The sequence below is a fragment of the Carassius auratus genome, chromosome 30 (genome assembly GCF_003368295.1).
Source record: "Carassius auratus strain Wakin chromosome 30, ASM336829v1, whole genome shotgun sequence".
Lineage (NCBI taxonomy): Eukaryota > Metazoa > Chordata > Actinopteri > Cypriniformes > Cyprinidae > Carassius > Carassius auratus.
In genome coordinates this window covers 18,142,067-18,168,403 of record NC_039272.1, presented here as the reverse complement: position 1 = coordinate 18,168,403, position 26,337 = coordinate 18,142,067, and the positions used below count along the sequence as shown (strand labels likewise).

General features: G+C 38.8%; 1 protein-coding gene across 2 annotated transcripts in view; it reads right to left on the bottom strand.

Annotated features, from left to right (window-relative positions):
• The window catches only part of ccdc102a (coiled-coil domain containing 102A), a 56,638-nt gene extending 30,828 nt beyond the window's left edge, over positions 1-25,810 (bottom strand). The window contains exons 1-3 of one of the 2 annotated variants that reach the window (XM_026211873.1): positions 25,650-25,810; positions 11,285-11,384; positions 34-799 (exon numbers count right to left, since the gene is read on the bottom strand). In XM_026211873.1, the coding sequence (XP_026067658.1) occupies positions 34-708 (675 nt within the window). In that variant the 5' untranslated portion in view covers positions 709-799; positions 11,285-11,384; positions 25,650-25,810. The remainder of the gene's footprint in view (positions 1-33; positions 800-11,284; positions 11,385-25,649) is intronic. The other variant, XM_026211872.1, reaches the window with a different exon arrangement.
• Positions 25,811-26,337: the final 527 nt, after the last annotated feature.

Genomic DNA, 26,337 nt, shown 5'->3' with positions numbered 1-26,337 from the left:
AACCCTCCAATTAATATGCAGTTTAACACTCACCTTCTGCTTGTCTGGTTTGTCAGTGTCTACATCTCTCACAGGTTCCTGCTCTGGAGAGCCTGGGCCATCTCTCATGTTCTCCTCAACCTGGTTGTCCTGCTTGATGTCTGCTTCCTGTGGCTGGTTGGAGTGTGTGGAGGCAGTTGAGGAGTTGGATGCTGGTGCAGTGGAAGTATTCGCTGGGGAGTTCTGTTCAGCTCGGACTCTTTGGGCCTCTAGACGCAGTTGTTCGTTTTCGGCCACCAGCTCTTGACGCTCCCGCCGTGCCCCCGTCAGCTCTTTGGTAAGGGCGTCCAGACGTTGTCTCAGCTGCCTGACCTCATCCCGTGCCCTATTGCGTTCAGCCCGCACTTTACTCCACTTCTCCCTCCAGTTGGCCGTGCAGTCTGACCACCAGCGCATTGTCTTCTCCATCTGAGCCGCCCGTGCCCGAGCCTCCTCCAGCTCACGCAGACGCAGCTCCTCGCGGCTTTCCCAGTCCCCGCCGCCATCGCAGCCCAGCCCTGGAGACATCAGCAGAGGAGGACTGGAACTGGGCGTTCCCCCTGACGGGCTGGGTGTGTAGGTCAGGCTGTCCGGGGAACGCACCCGATCCGGGCCCAGGCCCAGGCCGCACAACAAGCCCGGCCCAGACTTGGCGGCCTCTGTCATGTGGGGACTGGGTGTGTGGTTCATCACTGAGCCAATGATGAGTCCAAGGAAAGAGAAGATAGTGGGCAGGAAGATCTGATCAGGAAGCCATGATCCACATCAATATGATGGTTTTCTGTGAAGCAAGAAAAAGAGGGTCTATATGAACATATATATATATACAGATTTTTTTAATCTATTTGTTTATGCATGCATTTATTTATTTATTTTTAAGTATTTATTAAATAAATGTCTGAAGGGTTTTGGCGAGTCAACTACTTGGGGTTTTCTTTTTATGTTTTGTTTTTCTTTTCTTTTTAAGACTTTTCTTCACTATGACATCAGTATAACCGTGGCATTTTTATTTTATGAGGAATAAAAAAAAAGTAATAGTATGTTTTAAATAAAATTACAGACAAGACAAAAAAATGTCTTGTTCTGAACGCAACCAGAATACATATAAAGTCAGTAGATGACAAAGACATACAGGAGCAATGAGAGCAAACATGAGAAAAAAAGAACTCTGTCAGCATGTCAGTGCAACATGGCCAATAACATTGACATTGTTGAACAATCCAAACCACACCATGACAACCCAGAGCAGTTTTGATTTACAAGTGCTCTCTCTTTCTCACACTCCCACACACAGGCTGTATTTACTTAAAAGACTGCAGGGTGACAAAGGAGGAGGTTTCAAGGTCAAAAGGCTTCAGGCAGAGCATCCAACATCTCTCATCGGCTGTGAGGAGAGAGTTACAGCCCTACAGCTTATGGGAGTAGGACTTTGTGTTTGTAGATGTAAAAAGTGTGAGGCTGTTTTTCACAGTGTGTTGGCTTTGGTGAACAATGATTAGATGTATATATATATTAAACAGCCCTCTATGTGACCGAGCATGTTGTCTGTCATGAAAACATCATGTGACAGACAAAATGTGCTTTAGCATTTAGGTACATGTATTACTACATGCAGATAGGACCAATAATAATTAATCTTAAGTAAATTCCAGAATTAAAGAAACATTTTAGGAAAATCTGAAAACTTCTGGAACTGAATTTTGGAAAGTAAAAATTATGGAATTCTTTAAATGACAAAATGATATGTGCAATGCATACATATGCAAACACGTTAAATTGCAGCTCCCAAAATTGCAAAATCTATTTTTTTTTTCAACTTCGTAGTTCCAAACCATTGCATGTTTATTCTAGTATGAAATAATTTTGTCATTAATATATTTCCATATATGGTACTGATGCAATTCCTGGGAGTCATTTTTTTCCTCTAGGCAAATATTCCCTTCTTTTATCTTGACAAAGTTACACATTTTACCGTCTTTACATCTTCATGACAGAATTTTGGATAAAACTTTGCTAATATTTTTTTTACCTAAAAGTAAACATTTATTTTGGTGCAGAGTCTACCTCCATAGATTTCCCTTATGGGAGCACTACAGTAAACTGTGGCACTAAGCACACACACATACGCCACTATTCAAACCCCGAGGAGGTTTACGGGTGGGGCCTGTGGCTTTGGGAACAGCCGACTTGTGCATTAGAACATAGTGGGGCAAGAGGCATAGGCTCCTCATAAAACACTGCTCATACAAAACCCCCTTTTTATTAGCTCAGCTGAAAAAAGACTATTAGGTTTGCTGCAAGCAGGGCGGGTGCACAAGGGTTTTGGTGGCAAGCAACAGCAACTGCTGCCACTGTGGGTCGACAGGCCAACAAATCAGCCCAGACTACATGGTTTAGTCTGTTTGCCAGTGGGTGTCTCTTTTGTGAGCTACAGCGGATATGTTGGAGGCAGAGCAGTGTCATGCCAATGAGCTCTTGCAAGGATGTGAAACAGGATAAAAAATAAAAAGTGCTAGTGAGAAAACAGGAGAAAGAGGCAGAAAATTTTAATTAGCTCCAGAGGCTTTCACATGAGATCCTGATTAACCTTAATGATGCAATCTGAGCAGCATCTCCAGCAGAAACATGAGCAGCATGGAGAAACAAGTGGATGAAGAGACAGAGGTGAGGAAAGACTTAAGAGTGGAGAAAATGTGTAGCTGGAACCACTGCAATACTGCTGACAGCTAGACGAAAGAGCAGTCCATTTCAAAAGAAGAGCAAAAACATGCTGAAAGGTGACAGATTTGTTTGAATGTGAGGCTTGCCTTTTGTCTTAAACCAAAAAAAGTAAACGTATTTCATCTTTGGGAGGATTTCATGAATACACTCAAGCACTTGGTTCAATTGAGAAACACTCGCCTAAGATATGAACAGATCATATTTAAAACAAAACTACAAAGCCAGAGGCTTATTATGAACTGCATTAGAGGATTGAATGGTTTCCATCCTGCCACATCCATTTTCCCCAAACGCTGCTCCTATAGGCTAGTGTATACCCTCAACAGGAAATCCTTAAGTCACAAATTTGCTGTCATCAGTTTGATTCACCACTGAATGAAGCTGACTCACCCATTTCAGGTCATATTTCACTGCCAAAGAAACATCTGGAAGCTCACAATACCCTTTACCAAAACAGAACGAGGCTGACAGGCATAATGGAGTGCATACAAAGGCTAGTTCAGCTTAAGCACGAAGAAATCGATTCGAATCTTTGCCAAGACAAAATAGTTTAAACAGAGGGAAAAAGACAGAAACTGCAAGACAAAAGAGGATCTTTGAGAGAAAATAGCAAATGTTACCTGAAAGCACGAAAAATTAGGAATAAGCCAAAGAAAACTGCTCAATTATGCTTGGAATTTCAAGGCAAACTGTTAAAACAATGTGCAGTTGTTCTTCAGCAAAAATAGCATTTTTTTTAAGCTGATAAAATTAGAGATCTGCAAGACCATGGCCCGATTTAAAAGTTGCAAGCACATAATGGCAATTCAAAATGAACTTGAACATTAATGAACTTGAACTTCATTAAAAAAAAACACATACTTTCACGTTATGATCTTCCTATAGGTTCCAAGGAAGTATCACATGCCTGGATGGCAATATGCGCAGAGTATGTAAATTACAAGCAGATGAGGTTATGTGTGATAAAACCAGTGTTGTTAAGCTTCATGCAAGGTCTTTTTTGGAAAAGACAGCTGAAACTTATGCATATTATTATACTATCTGTGATTTATAACATGAACCAGGCTCTGGTCTACGTGTGGCTTAATAAATCTGAAATCTTGCACACGTAAACAAAAATCACAGTTTGTGTGTACGCATACTTCAAGGATGAAATCTATGCAAAGTTTTAAACACGAGGCCCCAGAACTGTCATTGCCATCACATCACAGGAAAGCTACAAGAACATTTCAAACAACGGAGACCACACACCACAGAGCAACATCTCATCTCACCAAACACAGCAAGCAATGAATTACAAATCTGAAGAGCTCTTCAGTGCAAGATATAAATAACCCCCCTGTGTAAAACACTATCCATTTGTGTTTTTTTTCCCAGAGCCTCTGCAGGAGATGGAGGAACTGAGATGCGGTGTCACTCACAGGAGCCAATGAAAGTGAAAACTGATCTGATGGCTGCAGCCCATTTTACTACAGAGGCCCTACTGTCACCTTCTGACACAAAGCCAGGAGTACAATTCTTTTGTTTGCTGGTTCATCAGCTATGCTCGTCAAAGTATAGCTTCAGGAGAAATCGTCCATTAGGAAAAAAAAAATGTTAAGAGTAAGTGAAACTCAGCAAGGAGTGTGTAACGTTTCACAGATCTTAAAATACAGAAAAAAGTGAAAAGACGAGATTTCAGTGATGTGAGGGTGAAAGCACACCTTGGCTGTAACCTGTGATCCTTGTGGTTTTCAGAAGAATCTGCCCCTAAAGGAAGAGGAAGTTTGTCTTCTTGTAGTGCATGTGGTCTCACACCGCAGACTGTGAAAGTGACAACAATCATTTTGCATTCCACATTAGAGCAGATGATCTCGATAAAAGATTTTCCGCTGTCTCAGTTAAAAGCCTTTCTGCCAAGTGTAAATAAGCAAGTCTTAAAAACTGCTTATCTTTACAGCCAAGTACACTTGTGGAAAAGTGACAGGCAGCCAAACTGTTCCGATATTGTAAACAGACGTTAAGCACATACCATATGCCATATAGACAGCACAAAACAAGTGGAAAAGAAAGGATTTAAGGATACTTTAATATAAACTATCCTAAGAGGGACAGTGCCAAACTGATTCTTGAGGGCATTTGAATTATGAATGTTATGTTAATATATCTGTCAAAGCTAGTCTTAGTTGCTTTAAATATTCTGGTTTAATAAAAGAACCTAACTTGAGACCAGATAGTCAGCCAGCCGGGGCTGCCGTTTACTTTAATCACCAATCCGCTGGACACGGCCCATACCGCAAGCATAATACTCGCTAAAAAAAGAAGAGAGACATCAACTGCAACATCATTCTCGGTGTTCTGCAAGTCTCATTTGAACAGTTAGCGAAACAGAAGGTTTACAGAGAAATGAGAGAAAGTGTAAACAGGTTCAGCTTTCCACTCTCAAGCTTGTCATTACCTCACAGCGGTCCGTACTGCTGATTACATCTGAATGATTCACACACCAGAAACGGGTAGACAAGCCGAAAATGTCACATACTAAAAACAACAATTACAGCCCCTCCAGGCACGTTTGCTGTCGAGACTGATTAAGAATCTCAGAAAGGGCATCTGCTTAACCTATGCAAGAAGCAGCACTGTAGTCACGAGTGACTGACTGGGTCTGCATGTCACACATTAATCAAAACCATTAAAATGTCATAAAATATGTTTATACTGCTAATAAAACGGCACTATCCAGTTTAATGGGATTTCCATCTATGTTTAATAATTCCTACACAAAATCTTGAAATGAACATTCAAACGCACATGGTGTGACTCTTTGAAAATAAATCACAGTCAATGTTTGAAATGTGAACATATGTTTTGTAGCAACACTAAATACACACACTATCCGCATGAAATCTGCAGGTCATGCATAATACTGGGGTCAGCTGTGGCTAATACGTTTTGTCTGAGAAATAGGTAACATATGGTGTCTCCCGTCTCCGTATTTTAAGTCTGGAATGGAAAATTATTTGGACACCTTTATGGTGAAGCAAATTTCCCTCAAGTACAGATAGCATCTCTGGGGTATCAACAGATGAGCACTGAGCTTTTTCTTGTTTTGGGGTTTTTTCCTGCTGATAGCAATAAGCTGAAATCCTATAATATGTATGCAATTTTTTTTTAAATGCCATCACAACATTCTAATCCACAATGCAAAATGGACAATTAAATCAATTTGAACAATAAAAAAAGAAATTCTCAAATACACCCACATTCAACAATACTAATAAAAGCAGCATTGGTGTTCATAAGAAATACTGGAATAAGAGGGACAGTTGTCAATTCACTGCCATCCGGAAAAAGTTCATTAAGGGGTCAGCCAAGCCAGTCACACACTTACACAGGCCTCTTGTGAAAATAATCACTAGTAAGTTGATCAAAGCCACTATCCCAAGAGGAATTTAATGGATCATGGTGTTAGAAGGTCCTGCATACAGAGGAGCAAGTAATAGAGGGAAGGATGAAGTTAAAGCAGCCAGAGAGAGCGAGAGAGAGAGAGAAAGCAAGAACTGGTGATATGTCACAGGGAAGTGCTCGTTTGACTGTGTTAAGCATTAAGATGTTAATCTCTTCATCAGCTCATTCAACAAGGCATGAAATGACAATAATAAACACTCCAAATCCCACATGAGCAGCTTATGAAGTCGAGGTCAGACCTGCAACCATGTATCAACCAAAACAAGATTTCAGTCATGCAAAACACTGAACAAGTGAGATGAATAGAGCTGCTGGGAAGAAGGTTATGGAAGCCCATTACTGCATTACTGCCTGGTAATTGTATTTTATATCTCCCAATCGTAACTTTAACTTTATATTTCAACAATGTGACTTTATATCTGACAACGTGACTTCAATTTCTCTTTCAATTAACTTTGGATTTTTTGCTTTAGGCACAAGAAGACTTTTAAGAAGAGCCTCTGAAAAAGAATTTCTAAGACACTGAAATGAGTGAGGGGAAAACAGGAAGCAAAAGTAGGACAAAGACAGAAGCTGATGAAAAGACGAGGGAGAAGCAGCAACAGGGCACATACCACGCAGAAAGGGAGGAAATTTGGATGAGACAAGACAGGGTTTTGCCTAAACTTGTGATTTTACCGTATGATGACATCATAGCCAATGTTGAGGGGGTGCATGTAGCACAAAAATGACACATTCATCATGAGCATAATATATACACATCACCATAATGCCAATTTATCTTGTATGTATTAAGCACTACAAGCTATAAATTGCAGTTACGTTTCTCTACACAGTAGTGTCTCAATTTTCCAATTTATAAGATTTCAGCCTTTCGTTTAGTTAGAAATGGAAACTATCACAATGCAAACTGCCCCAGGGGTCTCAAGGAAAACTGACACAATGTATGACAGTCAATCATCCACTCGAGTGGGTCTAATGAATGGAGATTCAGTATTTGCCAAAGGCACAAAAATGACCGAAATCCCCCAAACAGCACATGATCTTGAAGCTATTGCACAGCAGCTGTTCCTTATACTTACAGCAGGGGGCGATATGAGGACCTAGCTGCATAGTAATGCATAATAATGCATAGTAATGCCGGGCCTCGACCTTCTTGCTGTGAGACAACAGTGCTAACCACCTAGCCACTCAATATACAATAAAACATACATAAGCAATTATTCTGCCTTAGTAAAAAAAAAGAAGGGTTTGTTTGGAGTGCAATCTCCATCTTTATACCTAATACATCATTCTGAACATCCACTGACATGACGGCATAGACTCTCCCTGTGTCCCAGCTTGGCCAACATATGTTCTCGCTTAAATAAAACCTATCAGGAGACTGCAATGTATAGGTGCATGTGCTTTTGTGTAATGTAGCCTACATCCGTTGACAAACTAATGCATGTTAATGACACCCAACAGTCACTGGGTTCAAGATGAAAACAGGGTATGTGACTCAAAGAACAGCGCATTCTTCTTATCACGGCTAATGGTGCTCAGTCTTATATCGCCGGTAATATGGAGTGTGTACATTGATGCAGTTTAATAAGGATCAGATGTTAAAGGCAGACAGATTCACGTGCGCGATAAGAATCCTGGAGAATGTCAAATGAAAATGGACTGGAATAATCCAAGCCAGACTGAATAATGCAGACAGACAAAGAAAGGGAGGAAAGGTATGAAAAGAAGCTGCGGCAGAGGGCAAAGAGTTGAGGAAGACAGAGAGGAAATGGGACAGAAACACAGGAAGAAAAGACAGCTGGAGGAGGGGGAAGAGAGAAAGCTTTGTTGAAGGGGCAGATGGCAGAGGACGCTTCTCTGCTGAATTGGATTCTTTCTGCCACTAATGAAATATACTATACACTTATTTACAGCTCAGCGAATTGGTCTACGTCCATGTCTTTTTAGCCCCCTTGCTCATCCAGGGTTCAAAGACAGGATGCTTGATTTATAAACATCCTGTGAAACCAAGAGTAAAAGGACAAAACACTGTGTGAGAGTCAGACACGCTGAGATAAGTTACTACTTGTGCGCTGGGAGATGTAAACTAAAATAACAAAAAAGCGGACGTTAATTTGTAACATATTACGCAGTGTGTGACAAATTAATCCCATTTAATCGGCCGACTCTCTAGGGGAGCTAGCAGATCAATTTCTGTGCTGATCAGAACCAGGTCATAAACACGCAAACCAAAACAAAAGGCTGAAGCAGTTTAACGCCTGTTTCTCTGTGGCCACCTCAGACCCGTGACGAAAAACTTCCTTCAGCTTGACCATGTGACTTCGGTCTGCTCCTCTGAGGCAGTTTTCCATTATCATGAGCAGATCAGTCTTTCTTCACAGCAAGGAAGGCAGTGTTACATTTCTGCAACCATATGATGCATGAAATAGCTACAGACAAAAAGCTGAAAGTGGAGCTAGAGACAGCAGTCTGAAATAACAAGGCCAAGACCAGAAATAAAGATGTAAGAAAGCATGCTGCATTCTAGAAATGCTCAGTTTAGAAGCACTAATACAATTAGAGAGAATACAAAAGTAGAAGGAGAACTTCTAAATTGAAGCAATTCTACAACCGAATGGATCTATAACTTAATTAAAATGCTCTTTAACTATTGATCACTGTTCACTGCAAAACTGCTGATCTTGGGCAGAAAGTTCAGTTGGATGCTATGCAGTGTGGTTTCAGAGCAAGAAGCAACATGTTTGGGAGGTTTGACATTGACGGAGCACGAAAAGTTAAAACCTTAGCAAACAAGACATGAAAATCATACAGTTGGCAAGTTATTCTATATAAAAACACAGTAGAGTTTGTTAAATTATAGACTAAACCCTGAAATGTCTTATGATGTGACTGATTATTATGTTCTGCAAAGTTTCTACAATTATGATCTAAAAGTTTCATGAAAACAAAACGGTTTCTGCAATATTTCCTGTTCCTTGTGTTGTTGTAGTAATGCAAAATTTTTCAAGCCTTGCCAAAACCTAAATTACATTTCCATATACTTGGTTTAATTCATGATTTTGATTAACAAAAGCACCATCTTATTTTGAAAAAAATAACCATTTCTCTAAATCTTAGTAAAAAAGCATGTCACACTAACCATGCGTTTCCTGTCAGAAAGCATTTTTTTTGTCACTAAGGGTGACAAAACCACAATTTATCATTTTTATCACCAGTTATTCATATCTGTACTCAAAGAACACATCAGCCTCATCCATGACAGAGTTCAAGAGTGTTTTAAACTCATCAGCACTACAAAACCTCAATCACTGGCTGATTCAACGAATGAGTTCTTTGTTGTTTGCTCAAATGAGAATTAAAAACCACAAAACAGTTTTCTTCAGAAGCATAGGAAAGACATGCAGTGCAGTCTATCTTTCAGAAGGCCGGTTCAGAGATCAACATGCTCTTCAATCCATCTCAAATTTCCCACTATAAATCTTCTGGTCTTCAATAATATCACTGCCAAATCATCTCTGTGTGACCTCATCTCTTCATATTATCCATGTCACTTCCCACATTACTCCCATAAAAGCACTTTCATGGTTTAGTGAACTGATGAGGCATTGGTTTTCAGATCTCACTGCGAAGTCATTTAGAGGTCACATTTTCACTTTAATTCTTGGCTTCATTTCAACTGGCTGTAGGCCAGTGTGTTAATCATATAGTCTAATTATCCATTTGATATGCCAAAACAATATTCACACTATCTGGTGTGTGTATATTTGATAGCTTTAGTTGTTAGTCCTCAATAAACTTGATAAAGACATCTTAATGTTTTTTTTCAACATACCTGAAAAAATATTTGCTGTTCAAACAAATGACACTGTGCCACATCGGAAAACATAAGATTCGAATAATACTCTATGCAATGTGAAAGGAGCTTAGCTACAAATGTCTATGATATTAAATGGTATTATTCCACTGATTAATCAGTAGACTTTGACTAATTATTCAGCTTTTGCAATTAGTTAAATTGAGTTTATATATATATATATATATATATAGTAACATAAACAAAAGGTAATTACCTTAGCTTTTGAAAATTGTATGTAATTATATTAAATGATATTCCATTTTTGAGAATCAATACAGTATCGCCATACAAAATATCATGATACTCACGTGTATCAATATTTTCTTACACCCCTTTTTGGCACCAAATGAGATGACAGACAAATAAACTCTCATTCATCATTTAGAAAAAGTCACTGAATGGCATCATTCTGCCTAACATCTTCTTTTGTAAGTCATATGGATACGAAACAAAATAAAGGTAAGGGATGAGATGCTTTATTTTCAGATAAACTACTTTATTCAAGCCCAACCTTCACAACAAAATCTCTCTAAAGGTACCTGACAGGGTTATGATAATCAAAACAGTCCTGAGCTAGATCAAATTTTGATCTCTACAAACCAAATTATCCCTTTAATTATATAATAATTTTTCCCACTAATAAAAATATTTTATCATTAGCTAGCTTCACACTGGAGAGCTGCTTTATAACAGAAAAACAGTTGTAATTCTAACTGAAGGCAACACTGACTCTGTTTAATAATGTAAAGCTGCTTGATTTAAGACTATATATTGCATGAAGTACTAACATTATATAAATAACTAGACATGACTTCACTGGAGTAACGTTACCGAACTGCAGAACTTTTGCAAACATCCACATTGCTGTAATCAGATGCATTTTAGACTGCTGCTTTCACACCGCGGTCAGTTTTTGTTGTGTTTATTTCGTTATTGAGACGAAAGTGCACAGCACAAGTTTAATCCAAAGGTTGCGATTTTGAGTCTCGGGTCAGCAAGAATTGTAGGTGGGGGGAGTGAATGTACAGCACTCTCTCCACCCTCAATACCACGACTGATCAGCCCTTGAGCAAGGCACAGAACCCCCAATGCTCCCTGGGCACTGCAGCATAAATAGCTGCCCACTGCTCCAGGTGTACGTTCACTGTGTGTGTGTGTGTGTGTGTGTGTGTGTGTTTGTGTGAGAGAGAGAACTTTGGCTGAGTTAAATGCAGAGCACAAATTCCAAGTATGGCTCACCATACTTGGCTGTATGTCCCATCACTTTCAAATGGCACACAGCAGCCGCAGGTTCCGCTCTGAAGCACTGTCTTCTTCTCTTGAATTGCATCCGGGAGGGCTGAAATACAGTTTTGGGTCAAACCACATTATTACAGGCTCTTACATTGGGTCATATGAGATAAAACGACTCCTAGACAACAATTTTTTGTTTTTTGCTGATCATGTCGACTTATCGTTTCAGCCCTAGTCTCTTCTTTGACTTTTCTGTCAATCCACTCATCCAAACATGTCTTACTTGGAATCCAGGTGAAAGCTAAAAGCCAGTAGACCCTCCAGCTATTAAATGCCCTTTCCTAGAATGAGAGTACCTCTAAAATATGGCTAGTCCATTTTGCGTGTCATTAATAAACATCAGGGGTCGACAGTTTGTGAGAACAAATTCCTATAAACTAGCTGCCAGTTCATTAGTTTGCTATGAACAAAAAGACTTTTGAATGTCACAGTGTGCATGGATGTGGCTGGCAGAGACCCAAATTACTCCATAATTCATGTCCTTGTGAAACAAGGCAGAGATCTGAACAGCTATCAAGGGGTGTGGATGTGAATTGCTCCCATTTGAAGACTGCTGCGTTTTCCAGCAAGAGAGAGAATGTAGACTAGAGCTCTACAAGCAAAGATCCAAATCATTTCCACACCAATTATTGTTGCTGCATCCTCCATGATTAAGTTGGGTTTACATAAACATGCAAGTAAGTTGTTGAAGAACGCAGGTGGGTTGAAAAAGTTTCTTAGTTTAATTTCATAGCACATGCTCTGGATTCCTCTCTCTCATCTACATATGACCTATGATTCAATTTGAAAATTCAGCTTTGAAAATAAAACATCTATAAACATCAAACAGAATAACTCCATCATTCTTTAGCATGCATTTTCAAGACAAAAAACATGCTGTAAACAAAGCTTTGCATTCAACCCATGAATTACAAAAAGTAGACCCAAACTCTTCTTGAAGAATCAAATAAAACACCCGTGATGTTCTGCAGTGTTTACAGAGTTTGGTCACAATGCAAACATACAAACAAGTCTATGAATGAGTCCAAACCACTACAGAGACACTACAGAGCAGGATCAGTAACATAAGCACATTTAAGTGATAAATCCCAGTGTAGTTTTGCACTTAAAAGGGAACAGACATGTAAGCCAATATGACCATTTCAGAGTTCAATGTACTGTAAAACACTGCCATAGCAGGACATGTACAAATTCACAAGAAATCAAGATTACTACAACAGAACAGAATAACATGATCAAAAACAGAATCTCTGAAATGGATTACATTTTAACAATGTATTCTCAATCAGCAATACAATCTGGAAAGAACCTTGTCTACATATAATTAATTAAAAACAATATTTTCTTACTGATTCAGCAAAACTAAATTAATAATAATAACAACAACAAGAATGGTTCTAAAAAGTAATAATAATAAAAAAAGCAAAACAAAAAACACAACAACAACACAAAGCAGAGCAAACCCAAAAAATATATATATAAAATATGATTTACAATATAATTAACTATAAACTAAATAAACCAGCCTGGAAATTAAGCAGACTGGTCTTTTCAGCCTTCAACTCCTAGAAATAATCAAGTTGTCACAACAAAGATCAGTTATTCTTCTGTGCTTGTCTTTTACTAATAAACGTGAAAGAAAACTGCAGAGTAAGTGTAAAACAACTCCATACGGCTCCACCCAAAAAGAAAAAAAAAGAAAAATCTTTTTACTATGGCTCTGCTTGACTAAAGTGCCTTTGACCAACGAGGCCATATCAAAGGCCAAAAGGAAACCACTTCCTCTTCAACTGTGCAGGCCTGGTGTGTGCTACGGTTGGGACAAGTTCCCAGTTCAACTGTGATATTGCTTTCCAAAGTCATCTCATAAAAGGCATCATTATGGGACCATTAGTTCTCGCTCATCAACCCTGTCCAGATTTATTAATCCCATCATATATTGGCTCCTCAGTGTCAACAGAAAATCATTGGGTTTCTTCGGACTCCAGGTTTCAGGTATCAGTCTAGGACACACGGTGCATTCTTCAACAATGACTCAATGACAAATGCAAATATATACACAGTCCTCAAACCCACACATACATACTAAAGTAGTTACAACACACCAAGGAAAACATTCAGCTCCTACAGGACCACACCAATCAGTGGGTGTAAGAGCAAAGCTGATCCTCGTGTTCTCTACGGTTTTCTAAAACTGAGCTAAAAGTGAAGCCAAATATGCCGTTCCAAAAACGCCCCGGGCTCATCCTCTTCAAAGCAGCTTCAGGGAAAGCATTATAGAGTTTGAGAATCTCTTCTCAAGTCCAATAACAGTAGATCAAACTACTCGAAATGAGTCAGATGAAATTCCTCATTCCAGACAGAAAATCAGCTACCTTAATGAAACCATCAAACACAATCAAAGTAACGAGTTGGATCCCTCAGACTACAAACACATTTTTCATCACCGTGACTGAACAAATAAAAGTGTGAGACTGGTTTGGGTTATCAAACACTATGAAGCCTGAGAGGCAAAAACTGCAGTGAAAAGTCTGAAAGCTGAAAGGGCCCAATTAAAAAAAAGTCAAAACATAAGTCAAAGGAATGTGTCTGGTGAGCAGAAGACCGTCGCAGCACACACACACACACACACACACACACACACGTCATGAATATTGAGGGAATTCAAATGTAAATCAAGGGTACATTAGAAAGATTTTGTGCAGATTTCCTGAATCGGAGTCTGAGATTGGGCTGCACGATAAATAGAAATTGTGATTAGACAAAAGCTACTATTGTCATGCATATCTTTCAGTGATGCACAGTTCTTGATCAGTAGTGAATCTCCATCCAAAGGCTCTCGTGCTGAAACTCCAAATACACCTCGCAGAAGAAACCCAGGAAATCCCTATAGTGGTTGCTGAATAAACATAAGATTTAAATGCTTTCATTGATTGAACGTGACTAATAAACACAACTATGGCACTATATGGTTTATCAGAGTTCTTATTATTATAATTTTCATTATAATAAAGGTTATCTATAATGCAATGCTAATCGACATAGCCTTTACCACCGGTTAATAAATATGTTGCATGCCTTATTCGGTTTAAAAAGCCACATAATCTCACAGAAGGATTTATTTCAAACACTCGACTAATGAGTAAAAACATGTTATTGAATGGATCATATGATGCGATTTACATTTTATCCTTTCTCTTTGGAGTGTTTCCAGCTCTTGGTGCATAAAGAAGATCTGTAAAGTTGCAAATACTGAAGTCTCAAGCCAAAGAGATATGTGACCCTGGACCACAAAACAAGTCTGAAGTGTCAGTTTTATGAAATTCATCATTTAAACATGCCCCCAAGTCTATGTCTATGTTACAGTCTGTAAGAATGTTATTATATTGAAAGGATTTGCCACTGATAATACAAACGCAAGTTTTGAGCAGTGTAGTGTAGCGCATGTTGTTTGTTGTAGTTTCTCCGATCACAAATGCCAACATGGTTTTATGTTTACGCAGCGTGATACAGAACACAATGCGTAAAAACATAGTATAAGCAGGCGGCAAGGAAGTCGACCGGAAGTTGAAGTCGGCTGCGTGCCGCCATCTTGTAGCAGAACTTCACTTGCGTTAGCATCCCATTGACCTCCCATTCATTCTAAACATACACGACAATGTATAAAGGGCTCCATTACCTTCTATGTTATATTATGGCCCCGTAGAAACAGTTTTTGTAAAAATAGGCTAACGATTGCGTCATAACCACTCGACTCTCTGTCGCACAGTAGAGAAATTACCGTACAGACAGGAGGAGAAGCTCACAGGCAATTAACTTAATATGGCGTACTGGCGTTACATTTTAAAATACTATACAAAATAATCAGAATACTTACTCCTGCTCACTCACGCCAAAGAACTCCCCGCTCAAGCTGGCCGTCTCTGCAAGATTAACGATGGCAGTTTGCACGCACAGCTACTAGAAGATTTACATCTGTCAGACAGGTTGCTGACGTCATCAAGCTTACTTTGAGTCTGCGCATCAGAAAAGGAAGTGCTAAAAATAGCTAAAAATGGGCTTCACTTGTCTCAATTGAGTTCCAATGGGGTCGCTGTGTCCATTTCTTTTACTGTCTATGAGTATAAGTCATTATAGTCATTAATTATGTTAATTATGCAACAAATGATTAATTTGTAATGGGTTTTACTGTTTTTTTTGGTTGTGCCAGGAGACGGCACCACAGTATGTTAAGGGGCAACACATTTGAGGTATTCGGCAAATCACAATGCAGGTGATTTTCAGATTTACTGATGAGATGCGCATGATAATCACATCCCTTGAATTGAACAGCCCTAGAAAATTAGATGCTATATATAGCAAAAGAGATGTAATTTCCCTCAATGTTTACAAATGGTAATTTTTTCCTCTAACCTTGTGTCAAATAAATGTGTCATCTTTCACATCAAATTCTTACATTGTTTCAAATTCAATTAATTCAGTTAGAATAATATGAAACTGTAGAGTTGCTACCATTCCAATGAAATCAAGTCATTATGGTGTCTAAAATGTAAGTCACAAAATTTTTACTTCTTGTTTAATAAACTACTATTGTAGGCTATTAAATCAATTATCACATTGCAATTGTTGATATTCGGGGAAACATCTTGGTCATGTAAGATTGCTTATCTAAATTATGTATTAAACTTTTTTTTTTACAGCAGTATGCATCTATAACGTTCCGTGTGTGCGGTTTTGCTTATTTGTTTTGATTTCTGCATGAGTCTCTCTCACACACTCACTCTGGCCATTATGTGGAAAATCGGCTAATTCCAGTCCCTTGCCAGTAGAACGGTGCATCTCTATTCATGAATCAATATCAGTACATTAAATTGTGACTCAATTAAAAAGAGAAAAATCTATCTATATTTTTAACCCAACCCTAACAATAATTACTATATTTTTAGAACTTTGTTTGTCCTGCTCAGTAGCAATGAACATAAATTAGCATGCCTAATTAAAGACAGCTTTGAGATCAATCACAAGCTTTTGCAAAACTGTTTTATTGGCAATGAACAAATGCACAGTCGGTAAGCAGTAATCCTAATTTGGCTAGCACCCAGAATTTTTACTTAATATTCATGAGCCAGGCTGATAAGGTTTATAATGTGCCCCTGCTGCTTTGCCACAGTTCTAAATAGAGACTGATGAGGACACTGAGCATAGACTAATTAACACATGAGATTCTGAACCTGTCCTTGGGCTAAACTTGTTAAATTCCTGCAGTGCAAGTGCTGAAGCTGATGTGATGGACACAGAGAACACCATAATTAGACTCAGCTGACATTTAACTGGACTGACGAGTGATTTACATTCGACACAGTAGGCTAGCTATTGATTTTGAGCCATCAGTCACTCTGTACTTCAGATCTGAGTGACTATACATCTGACTGCTTGGAAATGGCCTTCAGATTGGCTATGCATAAGCCAATTCTTTACGACAACACATCAAATAGCAAAGATATTCTTTACAAATGAATCTTCTGTATTCCATGCAGGTTTGGGAACACCTGAAGGTGAGTAATGGATGCCAGAATTCAGGATGAAGTCAAGTTGCAAAGCTGGTGGCTGTCTGGCGATCTCCACTAGTGTCCGATGGCCATTACTTATTCACAAGCATAGATCTGCCTCAGAATGAGGGCCTGAGAGAGAGGTGATATCATTGAGCTGCTTACTCTAGCAGCAAAAGTGCTGAGATCTCTGCATCTGTCTAAAATCAAAGCAGACAAGGTGCTTCTTAAAGGGACAGTTCAACTAAAAAAAATTAACATTCTGTTATCATTTACTCATCCTCATGTTGTTCAAAACCTGTATTACTTTTTTTCAGTGGAATGTAAATTAAGATATCTTATGGAAATTAAAAGGTCACCAATAAGATTGGTTGCAAACATTATTCGCCTTTTGTGTTACACAAACTAAAGTCAAACAGGTTGGAACCACATGAGAGTGAGTAAATGACAACAGAATTTTCATTTTTAAGTGAACTAACGCTTTAAGCTCATAATAAAGTTTACAGCAAAACAACATCCTACAACATCCTGGTTTGAGGCAGATCTGCCAACGCTCATGACCCCTCAGGTTGAGTCAAACTGTCTGGATTCAAAAGAGTGGACACAAAAGAGGCTTTTTGACCTCTCTTACTGTTTCACACTCATGAAAACAAAGTGACTAACAATTGACACTCAAAGCAATGCAGAGGATTATAAAGGCCATCTGCTTGGGTCCCAGTCACTCTTTGTTGGAACTAAGGCTAAGACAAAAGCAGAGAGGATGAGACCGTCTACGGTCCCACAGACAGACTCCTTATGTTCCCTGCCACTAATGAGGATCAGATGAGGAACATGATACACCACAACAGCGCACACCCACACACACGCACAACACAAAAAGACCTCCACTTGATGCCTGTGGTAGGTAAAAAGATCTAAATAATACCTTCAAAATACTACATGAACTATAAATATTGTAAGGCTATACTGAAATGTATTTCAAATGCAGACATATTGAGACAATTTTGTTATTTAAGGTCATTTAAATATAATACAAGATAATATAGAGGTATATTAACTTGCACAGTCTTAATAATCATTCAGCATTTGAAGTGAGCTCTGGATATGAATGGAGAGAAAAAAAGAGACTGTGGTTCAGCCAGAGAACACAAAAGCCATCAGGAGAACCCATCCGCCTGAAAGAAAACAAACACCCCCATTTCTCTCACATACTTTCCTTTGATTAAAGGACAGAGCGCTATAAACACAGCCATAACGCATGTTAATTTTAGACAGAAGGAGCACAGTGTTTCTAGCCACTTTGGTGTTTAAATAGTGGAAAGTGGAAAATGATAAAACATAAGGCAGACTGTTTAACCGACCAATCAGATTAATTGTTCAGACGGAGCAGCAGGTTGGAGGTCACATCACGATTTGAAATGTAAAGTTTATGGGGACAAACCAGTCAAAACAGACACAAAACTTGAGCACATAAGCAAAGTCCATCATCCTCTGACAACACATCCAGGGAAAAACCCCTCACCGAGGGGACAGCTCTCCGACTGACAATGCTTTTTCCTTACTTAAAGGAATAGTTCACCCAAAAACAAAAATTCAGCTGTTTTAAAGCCTAAAGACTTTTGTTCATCTTTGAAACAAATGAAAATGTTTTTAATAAAACCAGAGAGATTTCTGTCCCTCCATTTAAAATCTATTCACCCAGAACTCTCATAATTCAAAAGAGCTCTTAAAAGAGACCATAAAATAAATCCATAACTTCAGAAGAGACCTGATTAAATGATGAACAGATTAAATTTAGCCTTTCATAACACATAAATAATACTGATCAATGTAAATATGGATATATTGATCAAATCACATCAAATATGGTTAATGGGAACCAGGTGAGGTTTGTTCTAGACATAAACCAAGTACAGTTCAGCTCATGTAATTTTTTTATTTTTATTAAATCTGTTCATGATATAAAACGATCATGTTTCAATTAAACCACTTTATTCATGGATTTATTTTGTGATCTCTTTTCAAAGCATTGAATCAAATTAAAAAAATGAGAAACACGTCCTTCAGATTTTATAAAAAATATCTTAATGTTTGTTTAGAAGAAGAACCAAAGTATTATGATTTTGGAATGAGGCCAAGTAAATGATGACAGACTCCCCATTTTTGGGTGAACTGACCCAGAGGATCCATCTTGGGTCTTATTCTAGAAAAATCTTTAGAATATAGGACAGACACTTTGTTAATTAAACATAATATGTGCAATAAACTCTCAGGCATGAATATGTAACTTTTCCAGTCAACCTAAACTCTATAGTCTCATGTGCTGACATGACTAATCAACACTGACTGCATTGCATCAGTGACTAGCCATAAAGGCACTGTAAATATGTCAGCTAATAGCCTAACATAGGAGAAACTACAAGACCAGAGAGGGTGATGTGCGCTCCCAAGAGGAAAGGTTTTATCACGAAATTGCCAAGCTTGTGAAAAAGCCTCATTCCACTCAACAACGGAGAGACAGAGCAACTTTGTCTTTTTGAATCTCACATGATAGTTAACATAAATCATCGTCTGTGAGGTCCGGTTCAGTGGGAATCACAATCGAAACGCCTTCCTGCCAAGCAAATGCAATGGTGATCTCAACGGACAGCTGGCTTTAACCCAGTCGACCACAAAGCAAGTGAAAAGAAATCCGAAGACACCTCTGGGGCTTCAAGATGATTGTATCTAAAGAAACAGCCCCTCTAACACAACTATTAAACTTAGGGCTGACGCCAGCACAAAATAAAGCCTTGTCTTGGTTTTCTCATCTGCGCTCAACAGTGCAATGGAACAATACAAAAGTGTTGTAACATTTATGAGCGTGCGCAATATCTGCCTGTCCCATGCCAGATATCATCCAGTCAAGGCCGAAGCCTTCAAAACCCTCTTAAAGTATGATAATCATACTGAAAATCTGGCAAAAACATTAAAGAATGTGTGTAAAATGTATGGTTCAGGTTTGCACTTGAACTTTGTGGAACACAAAAGACATTTTGAAGAACCTTTCAACAGTTTTTTTGACCGTTTTGAAAAATGCAATGAAAGTTGTTATTTTGGACCCCATTGACATTTTCAAAATGGTCAAAAAGTTCTTCAAAATAGCATCTTTTGGGTTCTCGGGTCAAAGAATTTTGGGGTAAATTATCCTATTAAAGTTACTTGAAGTGGTCTGAATGTTTTGGATTCTCAGTGTTTCATCGAGACACATCCAAATGCTTGAATGTTACAGGCTTTGAGGGACCCAATTCTGGTTGCAGTCTAAATGCAGGTCAAGCAGCAAATCTCTACGTAGGCATGGGTGGACTCAGAGAGGGCCCTCTCTAATAACCATTCATAGACTGTATACCGCAGCCCTTCCCTCTCAAAGCCACAGACCACTGCTATGGTGCATCTGGCAGATTGCTTATGGGCCCGGGGTGCAAGATAATTGGCCACAGGAAGGCACAGAATATCCAATGATGTAGCGCATTTAATCCCAGCTGGACTGGCCCCTGCTGTAGGGCCAAAAGGTGACTTATAAGCACTCTGAAGCCGGCATGAACAGTTGTTTCTACAGTAAGGAGAGTAAGGGGGGTCATCATGGTTCCTTGAGACAACATCCTTTTGACTGTAACCCCCATTCTATCAGACTTCCTTCCTGCAGCTCCAACTTCAAAATGCCAAAGATCTTTATCGAGAATGCCTGCAATACAGCACACAGGGGTCCAGGTAAACAACAGCAATCAGAAATACACAATCAGCTTTTAGAGGTTTTTTGCCCCATTAACATGGATTTACAGTCTTATCGAGAGCTTGTAATAAAATAACGTGCAAGGAGCTGCATGTCAAACAAAACGATGAAGTTTCCACTCTCGCAAACAACTGCTTTTACCACATGTCTTTCTGAACAGCTAGTGTGGTCTTGACCAGGCTTAACTATAGCACTGAGGTCACCACCATAATATACAGTGCAGAGACACAGCTGAAGAAATGACAAGAGAACAGAAACTTTTGAAAAAAGGAAAGGCTGACAAAACATTAGCTGTGTGCAAACACAGTACGCTTGCTCAGTGCTTATATGAAGAGTTTGCAGACCAATGTAAAATCTGTGACTATTGCAATATGTCAAAACGTCACCAGTGATATGGGGCATAAAACTGTAATGAGGGAAGAATATTGGTGCAATTATTAACACAAGTGCCGGTTCATAACAGGACACAACACTCTTCACGCATGAATGAGGCAATTCTTAATAGAACATTTATTCTCCAATCCCACACACATAAATTACGGTGGAAAAAGAGAAAGAAAAACAGAGAGTTCAGGTATCTGGCGACAATATGTGAGAATGCAGTGTTTCTTATCGCAGGTCCTAATCCAAATCCCATGCATCAAATTCAGAGCTGACAGAATTTATCCTCCCATTCCATGGATATCGAATACTAAAGCCAGTCACTTCCCAACAAAAAGCCATTCTGATTTAGGAATTCTAAGGCTCTTTCCTTTAAAACATCCACATTTTCTGGTATTATTGTTAAGAAAAATATCATCAAACACTTGTGGAACAGATTTAATATCTTGAAATATACAATGCTTCAAATGTAGGAGACCAATCATTTATAGATGATTTTGAGGACATTTTTATTTTAACGGAATGAAACTGCAGACAATGAATAAATCCAATGCTCGAAAATCCCATACACAAATATGGTGTGCAACTGCTGGTCTCTCAATGTAAAAAAAAAAAAAAAAAATTCTTACTAAAACAATACTGAAGTTGTTTGAAATAATCTCTGTTTAAAAAAATAAAAATTCTTAAAAAATATATATATTTGAACAAAACCGCTTCTCCATGGCAAGCACACCATGGTACAATTTAAAACTGACTTAGCAGATGTTTTTCAACCAATAAACTTTCAAAAGTGCTAATCACGCATTGTTGTCTCGCTGCGGGTAGAATGTGTTCCAATTTAAAGGGATATAGTTCACCCAAAAATGGAAATTCTGTCATTAATTACTCAACCTCATGTCGTTCCACATGTTTCAGACCTTTGTTCATCTTCAGAATGCAAATTAACATATTTTTTATGAAATCCAAGAGCTTTCTGACCCTCCATAGACAGCGAGGGAACTACCACGGTTAAGAAACAGAAAGTTTTTGTGCGCAAAGAAAACAAAAATAACTTTATTCAATGTTTTCTTCTCTTCCGGGTCAATCCACAGCCATCCATGAAAGTACCATGATGTATTTCACAAGAGTACATGCATAGTTCCCTTGCTGTCTATGGAGGGTCAGAAAGCTCTCAGATTTCATAAAAAATATCTTAATTTGTGTTCCGAAGATGAATGAAGTTGTACTAACTGGTTGTACGATCCCTTTTAATCAAATACGCAGAAAAATAAAGTGCAGCTGTAGAGCAAAAAAAAAATTTCACAAACGTTTGAGGCTCCAACAGCACACTTGCACCAATCACACCAACACATATCACATCACAGAAATGCTAACCATGAGCTCAGCTGCCACTTCCAATTAGGGGCTTCCACTGATAAATCCTGACCCTCAACATGATTTTATAAAACAGCCAGAGAATGTGAAACTGTATCAGTTGCTATGGATTGTCAAGAGGCGGCATAGAAGTTCTGCGGTTGCACAGACCTCAAGAGTTGGCCGTAATTATCACGGTGGGAGTGTGAGGCTGTCAGATTGTACGTCAATGATCTATACTTCGACGACCGCTTTTCGGTTTCCTGCTGATCTGCTAACACAGAGTTTGTATTTCGATCATTTAGGAGGAGTAGATCTCCTGTAGCCATTTAGTTCTGTTTGCACAGGCCTGAGCTGTGTGAAACAGAAACACTTCAGCCAAAGCCAGCGTTCCAAAACTATCACAACCGATTACAGCCCATGAAATCAGGAGGAGGAAACAGGGAACCAGAAAAGAGAGCAAGGAGAATTTAAAGGTGAGGTTCAGTGATGGGTGTGCATCTATACTGTCAATTCAACACGCAAGCTTCAGAAGCTGCGTTTCTGAGAAAAGAGCATCAAAAACAGAAAACCTGCATAAAATAAACATACATTACCATATTAATGGTTTGATTTAGCTACCCTATGTGCAAAAGTACTGCTTGTGAAGCGGAAACAAGGATGTGGGTTTCATATGAGAGCAGTTTCTCACAATCATATAGCATACAGGAGCACATACACAAAACCCTTTATGAAAATCGCTACCGCCCTCATTCCCCCGTTTCCTCAGTCTACGTGGAGGCTGCAAGCAGATGGGTCCGAGTCGTCTGAAAATGTGTGGTCACCATAGCAACCACTCACGTGAGTTGTTCTCTTTTCAGTGAAAAGAGACACGGGGCAATAATAATGCTTTTTCACCTTCCATCTGTCTGGCTAGCTGCCTCCATGCTTGGTGCGCTACGATCAGTGAAGCGAATTCCTTGAGAAGGAGGGAGGCTCGGTGGCTTACGGAGGTATTTCACCACAGCCAGGTAGACAGTTGAAAGGGAGGGGGAGTCTGGCAGGTCTGACCTCCAGACCAAAACAAGACCTGTAATTAAATCAGGCTGATGAAGGCAGTCGATGCACCTGAATACAGAAAGGTCTGCATTACAAAAGCACTGCTGAGCCAAGATCAAAAGTTCCTGTGCAAGCTTGAAAAAAATATATGTTTTCTGTGCTGTTTATACTTGAATAGTTCATCTAAATTAACAATTCTGTCATTACTTATGCTCATGTTATTCCAAACTTGCCTGGATATTTTATAGTGTTTACAGTCTTGCTCTTTGACCTTTAGATTACATGTTCCATCATCTAATGCTATTTTTTATCATGCAATTTCTATTTCTATCCAGCTAATTTATATGTTTTTTCATAAAATGGCAATGTATAAGGACCACACCTGTTGAGCTCCAAGAATGACAAAAACAACTATAAATCAGTCCACAACCAACTTGTGTTTCTAAAGTATTCTAAAGCCTTACATTAGGTTTGTCAGTGCAAAAGATCAAAATTTAAGTGACGATTCAGATTCAACGAGTTGTTAAGACTGACGCAATAGATGATTCATAAACAACTCACTGGAGGGGAACACTGTCAGTGAATAATGACAAATTTCCATCTGTTCCTGACACAGAGCTATCATATGGGCTCAAAAGACTTATAATATAGGATTTTGGGAAAATATGAGTCACTACTTTTATGATGCTTTTGGTGTCGTTTCTTGGAGCTTAACAGTTGTGGCCACTGTGAGCTTTTAATGTATGGAAAAGACCGGCATAAAGATTCTGCAAAATGTAAAAAAAAAAAAGTGTTTCCCAGAATGAAGTATTGCAGATTTGAAATGACATTAAGAATAACAGAATGTTCAATTTTGGCTGAACTTTTCTGAAGGAATTTTGAAGACACAGACGTTTTGTGCACCAAGCAAACATCCTCGGAACTGACTAATTATATTCAGCTCAGTCTGGTCCTGACAACATTGCTGGTCATTGCAATTGCAGTTGGGATTGTCGTGGTTAGGGCGGCTACAGGGTCAGGCTCAGTGTGGCCTTGACTGTTCCTCCTTTCATGCAGTGATGCAGAGGAAGAAGATGAATTCACTACATCTGTGGGTGACCAAATTGCTCCAGATGTGGGATTCTAGAACATTCCTTAAAAAAAAAAATATCCAAAAAAACAAAGATAGACACAAGAGACAAAACCAATCAATGTCAAAATCTGATCCCAAATGTGCAATAAATGCCTTATTTCTCCAAGTCTTTCTTCATGTAATTTACAAATCATCCTTTCGGGTGCATGTGTGCATTTTTAAAATGCAAATCAATATTCATGGCCAACTATAAACTTGTCGGACAACCCTTCTCTGACAACTATTAGGGGATATATCACCAAAATGTATTTCTCTGTGGACAGGGATTTGCTATTTCGAGTGTGGAAAAAGTGAGCCTGCCTGTGGCTTTGCGGATCATGTGTGACCTCCAATTAACACTGTTTCACTGTAGAGGAACCCTTATTTATTTTCTTTTTACCTGTTTTACAACTGCGAAAAACAGATGTCATGGTCTTAAAAGCCCTGTTTCGCTACTGTCATTAGCCAGCCAGTGACACAAAGATCTGTACTGTAAGCTGGACAGAGGGAGAGAACTGCATTTGAGGCCTTTAGGAACTAAACGAACTCCACTCCTCAAAAGTCAACATTTGAACTGCTTTGACTCACTGGGTTACATTTAAGACTGTAACATGTTACATAGAACATGAATGAATGACTCTGGGTTGCAGAGGAAGTGGACTTTGTTCCAAAGAGTGCATTTGTGAACTCCGAGTCAATTTCAACCTTTTGTTCTCGCTCACTTGTTTACTTCAATACCATATAAACAATGCTAATATAAAGTCTTAAACAAAACGGTAATAGAAAGGCTAACGACAATAAAACCTCCATAAACTTTTCCTTTTCAACCTCCATAACAGTTCTTATTCACACAGGACCAAGCAACTACATTTCAACGACGTGACTCAACGCAACAAGATACTATTTGTAACAGCAACACATCAGCTTCGAGGTAAACAGAGTAGCAATTCACGGGTAAACTGCATATTTGAGAAGTTATTTGGCGTGTCCAAAACGACGTCTGCGTGCACATTTCTGTCGTGTTGAATGTCACTCGACAACGCTGCTCGGATAATTCACAACAATGCATCTGTTATCATGCCGTGATCCATTAGCACATGCACATACCTGAACAATATAAGAAAGAAAATCCTCCAGCGTGTGTTGCAGACCCCTGCTTTTCCAATAGAATTCCCGAGTTCAAATCCACCGTGGATGTTCCAGCAGGAATTTTCCCACCGAAGGGAAGAGCAATGTGAGCAAAGGATGGAAGGGGAGGGATAATAGAACAGAACGGAGGCGGTGCCTTCACCGTCACAGAACTTCCAGTCTGGAAGCTTTTTGTCAACACCACTATGAAATGGACTGTAGGCCTATTTTGCCAAAATATGTGAGATAGCTGACAGTATATATATTTTAGTGCCTTAAATGAATATAAGGTTGCTATAGTTTATTTTAAAACATACTATAGTTACTGTGAGAGAATATGAATAAAGAATAAAGAGATTAAAGAGAATAAAGAGAATATGATTAACCCTGTAATTGTAAAACCTGACAGAAATATTATAAGGTTACTATAGTTATGCTACGGTTATTACGGGTAATTTTTCTGCAAACAATTCATATTAGTAAACCTGTAAAGCCTGACATATTGTATGAAATAACATGAAGAAAAATCTAATTTATTGAAAAGAATTGTTTGTTTATTGAAAGAAAAATGTTTGCATATGGTTTATACAGTGGGAAAATGGAGCTCACAGGGGAAAAAAAAACACACATCATGCTATTCAGAGAACCAAAGACATTTATTCAAAAT